At 39.4% G+C, this 15,279-nt stretch overlaps 1 protein-coding gene across 1 annotated transcript in view; it reads right to left on the reverse strand.

Moving 5' to 3' along the window:
• Window positions 1-15,279, reverse strand: part of INO80 (INO80 complex ATPase subunit) — a 129,783-nt gene that overhangs the window by 12,218 nt on the left and 102,286 nt on the right. The window contains exons 28-29 of the mRNA XM_072808387.1: window positions 13,508-13,602; window positions 6,092-6,164 (exon numbers count right to left, since the gene is read on the reverse strand). Coding sequence (XP_072664488.1) covers window positions 6,092-6,164; window positions 13,508-13,602 — 168 coding nt within the window. The remainder of the gene's footprint in view (window positions 1-6,091; window positions 6,165-13,507; window positions 13,603-15,279) is intronic.

The raw sequence follows: 15,279 nt of genomic DNA on the forward strand, positions 1-15,279 counted from the left end.
CTCCAAAGTAATTTATTTGTTCTTTCATTTAAAATTGGACACAATTTTATTCTCTGCAGAATTCAGACTTTGAGTGAAGATGGACAAAAGGCATCTGCATTTTCAACATTCTTGCCTATAACAGTAAAACCCCCACTGGCTCTTTCTTATGCTGCTCCTTTTGTCTTGCTTTTATGTGAGGTATAATCTCACAATTTTTAGCATCAGTCAGAATCCTTGGGGAGAAAATTACCAACTGCCTCCCAAAGAAAAAAAAAGTCACTGGGAAAACTTACTGCTAATCCATAGTGGTCCACAGATTTAGGATTTTGAAGTACACAATGTTTGCCATTTGTAGAGGAGCAGAGCAAATCTGACCATAGGATATTTTGGAGATTCAATAGGATATGCAAAATTCTAGAAAATCTACTTTGAACTTTCAGAGAGAACAGGATGGGAAGACAGAGTTAATGAAAAGGAGGCCTCCAATTGGACTGGGGAGAAACACTACCTACCCAACACACCTAAAATGACTACTACTAGAAAATGACAGCTGATGTCCCATCTAAAAGATTGTACCTTTAGTTAGTTACCTGAGCCTGAGGCAATGGTTCAGTAGGAATTTGTAATGGGAAGTTCTATATTATGAATCATTTCATGGGTGCTTCCTTAACATTTACATTTTTTCCTGGAAGACTCAGTGGCAACCAGACCTGATTCAACTTGTTTTTTTTTATTTTTTTATTTTTTAGCTCATAAAAGGTAAATTACAGCTAAGGAGACAGGTCTGCAATTTAACTTCAAGACAACCCCCATATTTAGTGGCTAATTATCATTTAAGTGGGTTAAAAGAGGTAGGGAATTTGTGAGGACTAGAATAAAATAAGATTCTATTAAGAAAACTATGTATCCGGGGGAAAAAAAAAAGAGTATGGATATGTATAAGCTAGTAAGTTACAACAAGAATGAGAGAACTAAAAACCAAGCCAGACAGATAGCTATTATCTAACCTGACAATGAAATGAACACTGAAATCAACCAGGACATGAACTGGGGGCAGTGAGGAGAGTGCAACGGGAGACAATGCCCACTATGGTGGGAAAAAAATGACACTGAGATTTGGTAATCAGGTTTATGGAGCTCAGTGAGACATTCTAGAGAAAAACAAATAACAATTAAAGGATAAGAACAACTAACTTAGCCAGGAAAGATTAAAGCAAGTCAATGCATGGCCACAAAGCACAGCCCAGCAATGACTAAGGGGAAATATATTAATAGCACCTTCATGAAGTTGTACATGCCAAGCTGGACAGCCATGGGGGGAAGAGGGAGGTGAGAGCTAAGAGGGGGTGGAGGCCTCCGGCTTTACAGGTCACTGAGAGGGAGCTTCATGGGATGAGGGAGTGAACTACGAAACAGGAAAATTTTGAGAGGAACAACTGGAAAAAGGTGGACCAATACTTGGAGGGTAAAACTCGCATTCAAGAGAATGAGTGGAACCTCAGTTCCTTGGGAGGGCTGAACTGTCTGTCCCATGTTGTCTCAGGGGACACATAGGATCACACTTCTACCAAGAGAGAAAAAAGCTCCTCCTCTCTCTACATTTGAGTATTTAGTACAGGTCTGACACAGGGACAAAACAGTGCAGTTTGTAATAACCCCTCACTAAACACAGTCAAATGCACAAATTCCCTACTTTAGGAAGAATATACAAAAACAAAACCAGGCAGTATGAGGCCATTAATCACATGGTAAAATCATGTTTTTACTAACAGAGTGGGCCAGAGTCCACTGTTTACAAATATATGTCTATATATGCATTTTCAATCATAAGACATTAAGTTTTTCCTGACATTTAGGCTGACTAACCTCTTCCTTGTCCATAAATGGTTCTGGGGAATCTTCCAAAGCTAAATAAATCTCAGGACAAAGGAAGAATGCCAGGCAAGCAGTTAAGCCTATTGTTTCTCTAAACACAAACACACACACACACACACACACACACACACACACGCACGCACTTTAACTTCACACAAAAGAACCTAGAAACTCAGTCTTGTGGTCTCAGTTTACTGAGAAGTATTCCAGGAGGTTCTAATTTACAAGTGATTCCTCAAGCTTTCCCCTCAAAATTAAATGTAAATTATTTTGGAACTGGGAACTCAGAATATTCAGCCTTTCTCTCTAGCCCCTAGGATGAAAAGGAATTCCTACTTCAACTTCTCTAGCTATGGGTTAGGCCTCGTTGGGTTCTTTGTGGGTGGCAGGAACTCCTAACCTCCACCGGGCAAATTATGTGTACACTGGAAGCAGAATTCAGGATCTCCTCACTCAAATCTGGTTTTTTTTTTTTTTTTGGCCATGTAAATAAATGGCTAGAACCATGCCTTTTTTTTCCTCCAAGACTTACTTATTTGAGAGAGAGAGTATGCGTGAACAAAGGGAGAAGGCGGAAGAGAGAGACATGGACCCTACTCGCCTTGAGCAGACCTCGAGATCATGACCTGAGTTGAAAACCAGAGTTGGAAGCTCAAAGCACTGAGCCACCCAGGTGCCCTAAAAACTTTTCCTTAAGAAACCACAGATCAAACCTGAGATAGGCAGACTGAGAAGGGAAATACATTTTAATCACATGAATTTATGCTAGACTTCCCAGGTAACCTTACCCAGCCTCATGGCCTTAAATATCTAGGACCTAATGATTCCAAGAGTACATCTTCAGCTTCAATCTTTTTTTCTTTTTTAGAGAGAGGATGCATGCATGTGTGCATGAGTAGCGGTGGAAAGGAGGGGCAGAGGGAGATTTTCAAGCAGGCTTCATTGCTCAGCATGGAGCCCCATCTCAAGAGCTGAGATTATGACCTGAGCCATAATGAAATGAAGAGTTGGATGCTCAATCAACTGAGCCACCCAAGTGCCCCTGGACTCAATTTTTCTACTGAACTCCAGACCCTGCAGCCTGGGTGACCCCCTTAAGTGTTTACTAAGAATCCTGAACTGAATACACCCCAAACCAAACTCTTGATTTCTCTCAAATCCATTCCTCTCTGTATCTTCCCTTTAATTGGTAACTGATGTCTCCATCATTGCAGCTGCCTAGGTCAAACACCTTGAAGTTTTGACACCTCCTACACTTCCCACATCTAATGTAGTAGCAAATCCTACCTCCCATGCCTAATTAAAAAAAAAATTTTTTTCCTATTTATTTATTCACAAGAGACAGAGACAGAGAGAAAGAGAGAGAAGCAGAGACACAGGCAGAGGGAGAAGCAGGCTCCACGCAGGGAGCCCAATGTGGGACTCAATCCCAGGTCTCCAGGATCACACCCTGGGCTGAAGGCGGCACTAAACCGCTGAGCCACCAGGGCTGCACCATGCCTCCTAATTACATGCAAATTCCTATTATTTCTCCCCACCTCCACTGCTTCAACCCTTGTCCAAATCACCATCACCTTGTGTCTAACTCCCTTTTTTTGTGTGTGTGTGGTTTTGTGCATCTAACTCCTAACTGAACTTTCTGCTTCTACCTTTCTCCCTGTAGATCTTCCCATCTCATTCCCCAAAGCCAGAGGGACACATTTAAAACCCAAGCCAAATCATATTACCACTCTGTTCCAATTCTTCCAGTGGCCTCCCATCTCATCTGTTTCACAACCCTTATCTGACAACTTCTCCCCCTCATCCTTTCTATTCCACCTACAAAGGGCTGCTCTCTATGGCCTGATCATGCCAAGCATGTTCTCGCCTCAGGGCTTTGCATTTATCTCTTCTGCCTGGAATGCTCTTCTTTATGCCTGATATATGCTTGGCTTGCTTCCTCACTTTCTTCAGATCTTGGCTCAAGTGTCACTTTATCAGAGAAGCTACACTAGCACATATAAAACAACCCCTGATCATGAATGGGGTTTTGAAGAACAGAGAGAAGTTTACCAGGTGGAAGAGGTGCTGAACAAACAGTTCATGCAACAGTGTAATACAGTATGGTATGTTCAGGCACAAAAAGTCAATCATTATTTCTGGAACATAAATTTTGGAAGGTGGGAGAAATCTGGTGATTAGACTGTAAAGGATAAAGACCACAAAATGAAAGCCTTGTATGCCATGTAAAGGAGCTTATCCTTTATCTTGTAAGATGATGGAGATTCCCTGAGAGTTTTAGGCAAAGGGAGTGGCATGGTTAATAAAGAGGGCATAAATAAACCAAGAGAATAAATATGGGGCTAGGAGCTGCAACTGGAGTCAAAAAGAGAAAGTGACGACTCTGGTACTCACATTGAGGGTATGAATAAGTTAGGACTGTATGAGATACTTAAAAAAAAAAAAAAATAGAGCCGAGAACTAAGAAGTAAAGAAAGCCAGATTTCTGCTATCTGATGTGATACGAAGTGAACCACCATGTCAGAGAACTTACAAGAACACACTTAACACCCATTACAACCTGCCGGAAGCTGATGATGTACATGTTAGATCCAACATCTACCCAGTTAGGCTTTCAGCAGTCCTCAGGCCCTGGAGCCTTGTCCAAACCTGGTTAACTGGTTGATGAACGTTATATGCCAAAGAAGGTAACAGCTGAGTCCTGTGGTTGATATGCTACTTAGTGACATTATAGAATCTGCTCTTCTTTCTTGTACTGAAGCTCTAGGTACAGTAGTTAGTAAGGAGAGAGTGGACACAGCCTTGGAGTGGAGACTAGGCTCTAGTTCTAGCTCTGCAGCTTGTGAGTCTATTCAGGCCTCTTCTCCCTTGTACCTCATTTCTCCATAACTCTCCAGGGCTTGCATCCTCCTCCCATTTCTGGGAATTTTCATGCTATTTCACAGAGAAGCACTGCAACAGCCACATAAAATGACATTTTTAGAATCATACTTTCTACAATTTCCCACATATGTATTCTTATGTCTCAAGGTCACTGAAATTGTTATTAAATATATTTGAACACTGGGAATAATTTTGAGATTCAAAAGGAATGCTCTTTTCCATTTCAGTCAACTTAAGTATTCTTCCAAGGAGATTGGGTATGAAAGGATAGCTCATTTGATACAATGTCTTTGTTTTTTTTTTAAGATTTTATTTATTTATTTGACAGAGAGAGAGAGAATAGAAGCAGGAGGAATAGTAGGCAGAGGGAGAGGGAGAAGCACGCTCTCCACCAAGCAGAGAGCTGGATATAGGGCTCCATCCCAGGACCCTTGGACCATGACTTGAGCCAAAGCAGACGCTTAACTGAGCCACGCAGGTGCCCCATTTTTTTTTTTAAGGTTTTATTTATTTATTCATGAGAGACATACAGAGAGAGAGAGGCAGAGTCACAGGCAGAGAGAGAAGCAGGCTCCATGCAGGGAGCCCGACGTGGGACTTGATCGCAGGATTCCAGGATCATGCTCTGGGCCGAAGGCAGATGCTCAACCGCTGAGCCACCCAGGTGTCCCCCATTTTTATTTTTTAAATTACCAATTTCATTGCTCTCCAAACACCTTTTGAAATTTGGGGTAAAAAAGGAATTTTTCCCATGGTAGAATAAAGCATAAGAGCAATAAAACAATCATTTCTGATTTGTTCAGTTATGGCTCCTAAAAAAGAAATTGTCAATCCAGGCAGATTAAGTCAATTTATGTACTGATATACTCCAACTGTTTTAAGAACAGTATCAGGGCAGCCTGGGTGGCTTAGCGGTTTAGCGCCGCCTTCAGCCCAGGGCTGGAGACCCGGGATCAAATCCCACCTCAGGCTCCCTGCATGGAGCCTGCTTCTCCCTCTGCCTGTGTCTCTGCCTCTCTCTTTGTGTCTCTCATAAATAAATAAATAAATAAACAAACAAACAAACAAACAAATAAAATCTTAAAAAAAAAAAAAGGAACAGTTTCAGACACATAGCATTCACTAAATCTTTGTTGAATGAATGTGTAAGAAACATATTCTAAGAGAATGGACAGAAAAGTCCAAAAGGAAAGTTAAAATGTCCTAGTTCCAGCCAAAATGCAACTATTGTCTTTAAACATAACGAGGCAAAGAAATAAAAAGTGTGACACAAAGCAAAGGGTAATACCAACTGAACAACATTTATAGTAGAAAACTTGCATATCTGGTATATTGTGCTCTCATTACTTACTGTATCTGCAGCAGTGAGATTGATACCCAGTCCTCCAGCTCGTGTGCTTAGCAGGAACACAAAGATGTCATTCCTATAGAAAAGGGAAGAAGATACATTAAGAGGGAATTCTTTTTTTTTTTTTTTTTTAAGAGGGAATTCTAAAAGAGAAAAACGGCATGTCACAAAAGATGGATTTCTGAAAACAAATAGTGTCTAGGACTAGAAAGGGATATCCAGGCCTGATCCACATTTCTTGACACATTGTACCAAGGTGCTCTGATGTTAAAATGAAACCATGGCTGTCATCTAAATTTGCAGATATACTTCTGCTGCACACTAATACTGATTGATAGGCAATATAATTATAAACACGTAGCAAATATAACAGAAAAATGTTATCATGGAAGTAATCACATAACAGTCATAGTTCAAACAAGCCAAACCATTCTTCACACAGAAGGGACAAAAAGCAGTATTCCCTGGGAATTCCCCATTAGTTCCTGGGAACTAATGATTACAATTCCCAAGCACTCATTTTTCAGATGAATAAAGTCAGTTCCAGAAAAATGACCCAGAGGTCAGGACTAAGACCCAGGTTATGATTTCTAGGTATTAAGGTAAACTTAGGATCAATCTATGAAGACATGCTGGAATTAAAGCATTTTTTAATGAATGGCAACATAGCTCTGATGACAGAGTTGTTTCAGTTTCCCTTGACATCCTTTGTCCTTTTAACAAAAGCCAGAATTACAACTAAACCAGTAGGTCCCACTGTCACTCATTCACACAACAAAAATGTATTTACTGAATACCTTCTAGGAACAAAGGTCATGCCAAAACACAGAGAGCAGGTTTGGACTACAAGATTTATCTACGTACAAACATACAATTATGGGCTCAGTTTGAACCCAATTCTTCATATATTTTAAGATTCTCTTACGTTTTCATGTTCCTGCCACTCAAGATCATTTTCCAGAACATTTCAGAGACAAAGGAACTGCATTATACTAGTTAGCAAACTTTACAGTCCTTTATTTTATTTATTTATTTTTTTAATTTTTTTATTTATTTATGATAGTCACAGAGAGAGAGAGAGAGAGAGGCAGAGACACAGGCAGAGGGAGAAGCAGGCTCCATGCACCGGGAGCCCGACGTGGGATTCGATCCCGGGTCTCCAGGATCGCGCCCTGGGCCAAAGGCAGGCGCTAAACCGCTGCGCCACCCAGGGATCCCCTTTACAGTCCTTTAAATCAAGCTGCTAATCTCTTTTCTTCAGGACTAAAATGATGAGTACAACTAGAAATTAATTTAGACCAGTGTTATTCAAGTTGCAGGTCACACCTATTACTGGTCATGAAATCAGTTTGGTAGATCTGGACATTAAGAAAGCAAATTAAAGACAGGAATAGAATAGATTAGAAAATATTTTAATACAGGGGGACCTGGCTGGCTAAGTTGGAAGAACATACAACTCAAGTTTCAGATATGGCATAGAGGTACTAAATCCCAACGTAAAATGAATTTTATTTTGCTGGTTCATACCCCATTAAAGAAAAAAAAAGAAAGAAAGGAAATACAGTGATATCAAGATGTTCTCATCTCTTGATGCTGTTCTTCCTTGGTAAGTCATTTGACTGCTGAAGCTCTGTTGTTTCCTGGACTGTAAAATGATGATGCTCCGAATATAGCTGAAGTGACTAAGTGATGACACATCAACAGTAAACATGAGTATCAGTGAAGGAACTATTTTGAAAGAAGCCTCCTGGTTAATCACAAAGCTGTATTGGTCCTCGTAGAAATCTGTCCATTATTTGCATTTAGTTAAAAACCAGGTTCCCAGAGGCAGGAATGGTAACAAAGTCTGTCTACGAGCCTGTTACAAGGCCAGATTCCAAAAGCTCTATACTCCCACTGAAATTCTACTAGTTTATCCTTGATTTTATCAAGTTTAGTATTTCATAATTTTATTTATTTACTTTATAAAATGTTCTCTTTTATAGTCAACATATATAGGGCAAACCAAAAAGTTAAAAGGTATATGCTAGTTTGCAAACACATTTTCCTATAGATATGAAATAATGTAAATGGAAGTTGACACCTTACAGCCCAGAGGAGGGTATCTGACCACAGTGAGGCTGCAAAGTGAGGCTGCAAATAAAAACTGATTCAGCTTTCCAGGGCTATATTAATCTCTACCGAAAAATCCTTCCCTCTCTGACCCTGAGAAGACTGCTTCTCCTCATACTTCTCTCCAATACCTGTGTGAGAGCAGATGGAACCACCCAATCAATGGTTAGGATTCTTCATAATTAAGTCGAGAGCCTGAGCAAGGTGTGGGGGTAGGGGATGGGAGATGAGACAAGGAGGGAGGTAGAAAGCAGTTGGAAACTGCAATATAAGGAAGGGTGGAGGCAGGGATGCCTGGGTAGCTCAGTTGGTTAAGTGTCTGATTTGATCTCAGGGTCTTGAGTTCAAGCCTGTTTTGTTGTTTTTGTTTTAAAGGGGTAAAGGCAGAAAGATAGGTCAATTCCATTGTCTGGATAGCCAGAGACAAGTCCCCAGATATGGCAATCACTTACAAACAGGGACCATGTAGAGAAAAAATAATGAAGGGAATTTGGGTAAAAATAAATCAGTAGCCAAACTTAGAAATTGTAACAGAAGACATTTTTTTTTTTTTGGTATTAACTTTGTATTGAGAAGAATGCCTTTTTTTAAAAATTTTTTTAAAATTTTATTTATGATAGTCACACAGAGAGAGAGAGAGAGAGGCAGAGACATGCCTTTTTTAAAAAATTTTATTTATGATAGTCACACACAGAGAGAGAGAGGCAGAGACATAGGCAGAGGGAGAAGCAGGCTCCATGCACCGGGAGCCCGACGTGGGATTCGATCCTGGGTCTCCAGGATCGCGCCCTGGGCCAAAGGCAGGCGCTAAACCGCTGCGCCACCCAGGGATCCCGAGAAGAATGTCTTTTAATGATAATGTAGTAAGTAGCAAGATTTGGTTGAATTCAACCTAATTGCATATTGGTTTTTTTTTTTTTAATTTTTAAAAATTGCATCATATTGTAATGGGAAAATAAAAATTATGGAAATCTTGAGTTAAAATAAATTACTCTCTACCCTCGATCACTGGGTACTGCTGGATCATTTATAAACAAAAACATCTAAATCAAATTGCTGAGAAGTCCCTTTCAATTTAATAAATCTAGTATTGATCATGGGAATTACTGTTTTGGGGGGCTCCGCCTAAATGGAAGAAAACAGAATCCCTGAAGGCAAAATGTTGGTTTGGGTGCCCTCTAGGGGGCTGAGAGAAAATTTCCACTCAGGGTTTTGGTTGGAACAGGCCTTAGTGAGCAGGCTTCTGGGTGGTCTGTGAGGGAGCCCATGAAATCACGTAGCAAAGCATGCTTAGGTCTCACTCCTAGTCTTATTTAATGACCCATTAAGGCCACTGTGCACCAAAATACCCAAATAGTCCCTGGGCATGTAGCCTGACTACAGCGAAGACTTGCTCAATAACTGAAAAAGAGCCAAAATGAAAGAAGAGGCTGGAACTCTACAACACTCTTCTCAAGAAAAAAAAAATTGATGCTGCACTCACTTTTTCTCATGTTTTCCAAAGGGTTACCCTGAGGGACCAGGTGATGGGGGGGGGGGGGGGACGGCGCCCGGAGTGGGATCCATTTGGTAAATGTCATGGGGTATCAAGAAGGGAAGCAAAGGCCGAGACACTCCAGAGCAAAGACCTTGTGAATGGCTTCTAGAATCACGCACTGATCACATGTTCTGAATGTTGCCCAGTCAGGACATCCTGGCCAAACAGTCTTTAGTCTCAGTCGGACTCTTTCCTGGAAGGATCCCTCATAAATAAATCTTGTATGAAGGGAATGTAAATGGCTTTTTATAGGCGTTCTTGTTTACTCTGGCTGACCTTTGAGCCACAGGGCTCTCCAGTTGAAACTACATTTTTTTCTTTTGATGTCTTTTCATTAATAGTAATGAAAATATTTGGCAAGGAATGCTTTTTTTGTTTTCAAAAACACCTGTCTTTTTCTCTACATTGGGCTACATCAGCCACTCAAATTTGTAAATTGAAAATTTCTTCCCATTTGGAGGGGTCTGTCAGATAAGCTTCTTATCAGCATAGGTGGCAGTTCTGACTCTATATATGATTTTTTTTTTTTAATTTTTATTTATTTATGATAGTCACACAGAGAGAGAGAGAGAGAGGCAGAGACACAGGCAGAGGGAGAAGCAGGCTCCATGCACCGAGAGCCCGATGTGGGATTCGATCCCGGGTCTCCAGGATCGCGCCCTGGGCCAAAGGCAGGCGCCAAACCGCTGCGCCACCCAGGGATCCCCTGACTCTATATATGAAAAGGAGATTATGTCCTACTCATAATTCTAACTCCAGTCAACTATCTACCTCATCATGTAGGCAGGGAAGTCTGTTTTTTTTTGTTTTTTGTTTTTTGTTTTTCATTTTGCCTAGTATTAGATGCGGGTGGTAAAGGGATGGTTACTCAAATGTGGAATCTCAAGAAAGTCACTGCTCCCTAAGTAACTTTCAGTTGTAGGATCTGGATGCTCAAGTAAGGTTTCCCAAGAAAGTTGTGTAAAGTGAGCATTTACTATGCAGATCTAGCTTTATTTATTTATTAAAATATTAATTTATTTATTCATCGGAGACACAGAGAAAGGCAGAGACATAGGCAGAGGGAGAAGCAGGCTCCATGCAGGGAGTCCGATGTGGGACTTGATCCCAGAACCCCAGGATCAGGCCCTGAGCCAAAGGCAGACACTCAACTGCTAAGCCACCCAGCAGTCCCAGATCTAGTATAATTTAACGGTGAAAACATCCTTCTTTTGGAGCTAAGCTTTTCAAAAATATTGTGTGATACTGGGATTGCCCAAACGACTGTTCTACAAGTTAAATAGAAGATTTTAGGGATGCCTGGGTGGCTCAGTGGTTGGGCATCTGCCTTTGGCTTAGGGCATGATCCTGGAGTCCTGGGATCAAGTCCCACATCGGACTCCCTGCATGGAGCCTGCTTCTCCCTCTGCCTCTGCCTCTCTCTGTCTCTCATGAATAAATAAATAAAATCTTAAATAAAAAATAACTAACTAAATAAATAAATAGAAGATTTTAGAAGTAATATGTTAGATACATCTACTTGTCTTTTCTGCTAAAAGACTGTAAATATACTGACCTGGGATCTCATGTCCACTGGGTCAGCTAGAAAAAGAGCTGTACCTTTATCATTCAAAAGACTGAATCATTACAAGTCAACGTATTACATCTCTGGTGGGACTCTAAGTTGGCAAAACTTTCCACAGAGCAATGTGACAATTTGCAAAGTCTTAATTAAATGTTCATATCCCTTCACTCAGTAATTTTTCTTGTTTGCATCTCTATTAAAAAAACTAAAATGGTGACAAAATTTTGTAAATAAAGATATTCACTCAACATTTTAACAACAGATATGTGGTATAAATATCCAGTGTAATAGAGTATTAGTCATTAAAAATGATTACAAAAAAATGATTACAAAGACTTTTTAAATGATACGTGAAAAATGTTTAATATATATAATATTAAGTGTAAAAAATCAGGACATACAATCCTATCTACAATATGGTATCAACATGTGAATATAACCACACACATACTAAAGACCAGAGGGATATATCTAAGAGTTGAAACTCAGGCTGAAGTAGGCAAGGAAAAAGTAAAATAGGTTTTATTTGATTTTAGAATTAAGAAAAGAAGACCAGCTGGCAAAAGATTTTTTTTCTGGGGGGAATAACAACATAATGGGGTTAGGAAGTTGACCCTTGAACAATGTAGCAGGGTAAGGGGAGCCAAACTCCTGGCACAGTCGAAAATATGAAATATAACTTCTGACTCTCCAAAAACGTGACTACTGGTAGACTCCTACTGACTAGAAGCCTTACCAATAATACAAGCAGTTGATTAGTACATATTTTTATGTCATGTTTATTATGTTATAATTTTACAATAAAGAAAACTAGAGAAAGGTTATTAAGAAAAGCCTAAGAAAGAGTAAATTCATTTACTATATAGTACTGTTTTATAGTTATCAGAAAAAAAAAACAAATCTATGTATAAGTGGACCTGTGAAGTTCAAATCCATGTTGTTTGAGGATAACTGTACTATGCTAATACATGTCTCAAATAATCAATTTAAGAATCTGCCAATAGCTTCTGCTGGTGAGAAGCTAGGTTAGGTCGTCCACACAGTTACTTCAAGGTAACAAAGCAAAGTAGGTTCAAAGCAGATCTTCCCTTTCCATTGTTGGTCAAACAACCACTTGAATTCAGATGTATAGTTTCAACTTAGGAGTTACTGGCTTGGGTATAAAACCGTAAACCAAAACAAGGTTTATCTCCTTGCCTGTGCTTCATTATAAAGCATTATGCAATAGCAAAAATTATCAATCAGAGGGTACTCTATGTTGAACCATGAATTTTAGGGAAAATTGTTTTATATCTGAAGTAAACCATGCTTTAAAGCTGAAATTAAAAATTATAACCTAAATACAAATGACTATGTGCTTAGTTTTCTTCCCATGAATTCAAAACTTAAATATTAATAAACTATACAATTAAAGTTCAAAAATCCAGAATTGTTGTGATTTACAGCACAGTAAGATTTCCCTTATTCTTTAGTTACTCAGTTTAAAGAAGAAAATTCAAGGGTGCTGTTCAGCAGCCCTATGACTAGCTAGTGGAGCTTGGCTTTCTCCTTGGAGGGAGAGTAACCAGACTCTGCTTATTACAATGAGAAGCTGCACTTAGGATAATTATGGCCCTGCAAGCCATCAGCACCCAGCAGGCAGTATTTGAAATTTCATAGGCTCATTATCAGGTGGGAGAAGAACTGTAACAGAGCTGCCGGCTGAAAAGATTGTGCACCACTCCCATTTGTCATACTGTACTCTATTACTACAATGCTAGAGGGAAAGCAGGAAAAAGCAAGGTATTTTTCTTTAAACTAATACAATAGAGGTAAGCAAAATAAACTAAAAATCAATATCCAGAGATAGCCACTGTTAATATTTAGAAATACAGTCTTACGGACTTTCTACATAATATATTATCTACAATAAAGGAGAATCTGGGTTCATACTAAGAAATAATTTCTCTTTTTGCCCAAATAAAAGGGTGCTGACTTGGTAAGAAAGTGTACTTTGAATACAAAAATTATCAAGTATTCACATTTTCTCTCTTTCCTCTCTGCATATAGATCTGAACCAATATAAACAAATTTAGCTATTGTCTTAAAATAATGATATCATGACTGCTTAACAATCTGAGATGTGTTGGATGTTTCTTTTAAACCCATCATCTTAAGCACTAGAGGAAAATCAAATGAGAATTTCTGTAATTTCTATTAATGTTACCTGTTTTGAAAATCAGCAACCATGTCCCGCCTCTCTGAGATCTTGGATGAGCCATCAAGCCTCATGTAGGTATGCTTCCTGTAAACCATGTATTCCTGCCAATCAGAGTAAAAAATGTAAGTCTGATGAAAATTATTGTCTACTAATTCCCACAACATCTACCCACCTTCTATCTCATCCACACTGGGGGCAAGCCATTATATCCAGAATAAGGAGAAAGTAATCTGAAGAGTGCAAGAACTTAACTTGTAAATGAATTTATTGCCAGTATGTCAGAATTGAGGGTACTGTGAAGATTATAGCCACCCACAATTTCAACTTTGAAACTCATCTCATTCCTGCAGATTTCAGTAGGTTTCATGAAAATAAATCAACAAAATAAAGTGAAATTTCCAAACAAAAACAGCCTTTCAGTCAGCGACCAGATGTTTCTCACAGCTACACAATATCCAGTGTTCTTTCTGTAAGTAACTCACCCTAGTGTTTTTCTCCCTAACCTATCATTGCGGAGCAATATCCTTGAATTTACAGCCAAAGTCTCCTTCTCCTAGCAGAGCATGCATCATTGTTAAGGGAAGCCTAAGCATCTGAGTGAACAGAAGACAAGGTAACTTTCCACGGCAGAGCATGTTCTGGACATCATCTGTAAGAGGAATTACAACTTTTTTTTTTTTTTTTTTAAAGATTTTATTTATTCATGAGAGACACAGAGAGAGGCAGAGACACAGGCAGAGGAAGAAGTAGGCTCTCTGTAAGGAGCCCGATATGGGACTTGATCCCAGATCCTGGGATCATGCCCTGAGCTGAAGGCAGATGCTCAACCACTGAGCCACCCAGGTATCCTGAGGAATTACAACTTTTTAAGACTGGAGAAGAAACTTCAAGAGATGGCAATGGAGAGAACATAGTGCCATTCTCTGAAGCTGCAATTTCTCTTACAGATGATGTCCAAATGAGCACTGATTTCCTTTCTTACTTCTAATTATATGGATTACCTTCAAAAAGTCCATTTGTAGAGGAGCCATTATCAAAAACTCAACACAGCTGCCTATTTATAAGAAACATCATGAAACAATATTTCAGTTCTAAAATAACTCTTTCCTATTGAAAAAGACTAGTTATTATATTTGGGAGAGGTCTGTGTTAATTATCTACAATCAAATGTTCGTTTGTTGCAATATTCTCTTGTGTAGTTCTTATTATACCTGGCTGGGTATTTCAGCACACAAGATTGCTACAGTGGGGTATGGCTGGTGCAATGCATGTGGCAGCCTACTCTCAGAGTGAGTACCAAAACTCCGATGGCTAGGCAGAGGTCTCTGCCTACCAAGTAAAGCTGGTCGACAAAGTGGGCAAGCTCACTGAGGCACACATCTTCATTGTGGTGTGTATATATTTTTACTATTTCATTCTCAAGTGGTTCTTTAATCAAAAAGGAGTAGAATATATTTAGTCAAAGAAGAGCTTCAAATTTATATTTAGTAGTATAGTCCTATAAAGGTACTAGATTAATGGCAGAAGAGTAGGGGGTGTTTTAGATAAGGAGGGATTCAGGAAAAAAGATGAAAAATGAGAACATGATGATAGTCTTTAGAGCTTACTCTAGCTTGGCAGCTAATTCAATCAGGGATGCTACCATCCAGAACAATCAAATAAGTAGATTACACACAGAGACATCCCATAGGTTGGACTTCTACCACAAGGTGGGCTTTTTACACAGGCATTTTTGTCTTCTGAACTAGAACTTCTAACTTCAGTGAAAGCACTGATGA

Source organism: Canis lupus, chromosome 32, assembly GCF_048164855.1.
Source record: "Canis lupus baileyi chromosome 32, mCanLup2.hap1, whole genome shotgun sequence".
In the NCBI taxonomy this organism is placed as follows: domain Eukaryota; kingdom Metazoa; phylum Chordata; class Mammalia; order Carnivora; family Canidae; genus Canis; species Canis lupus.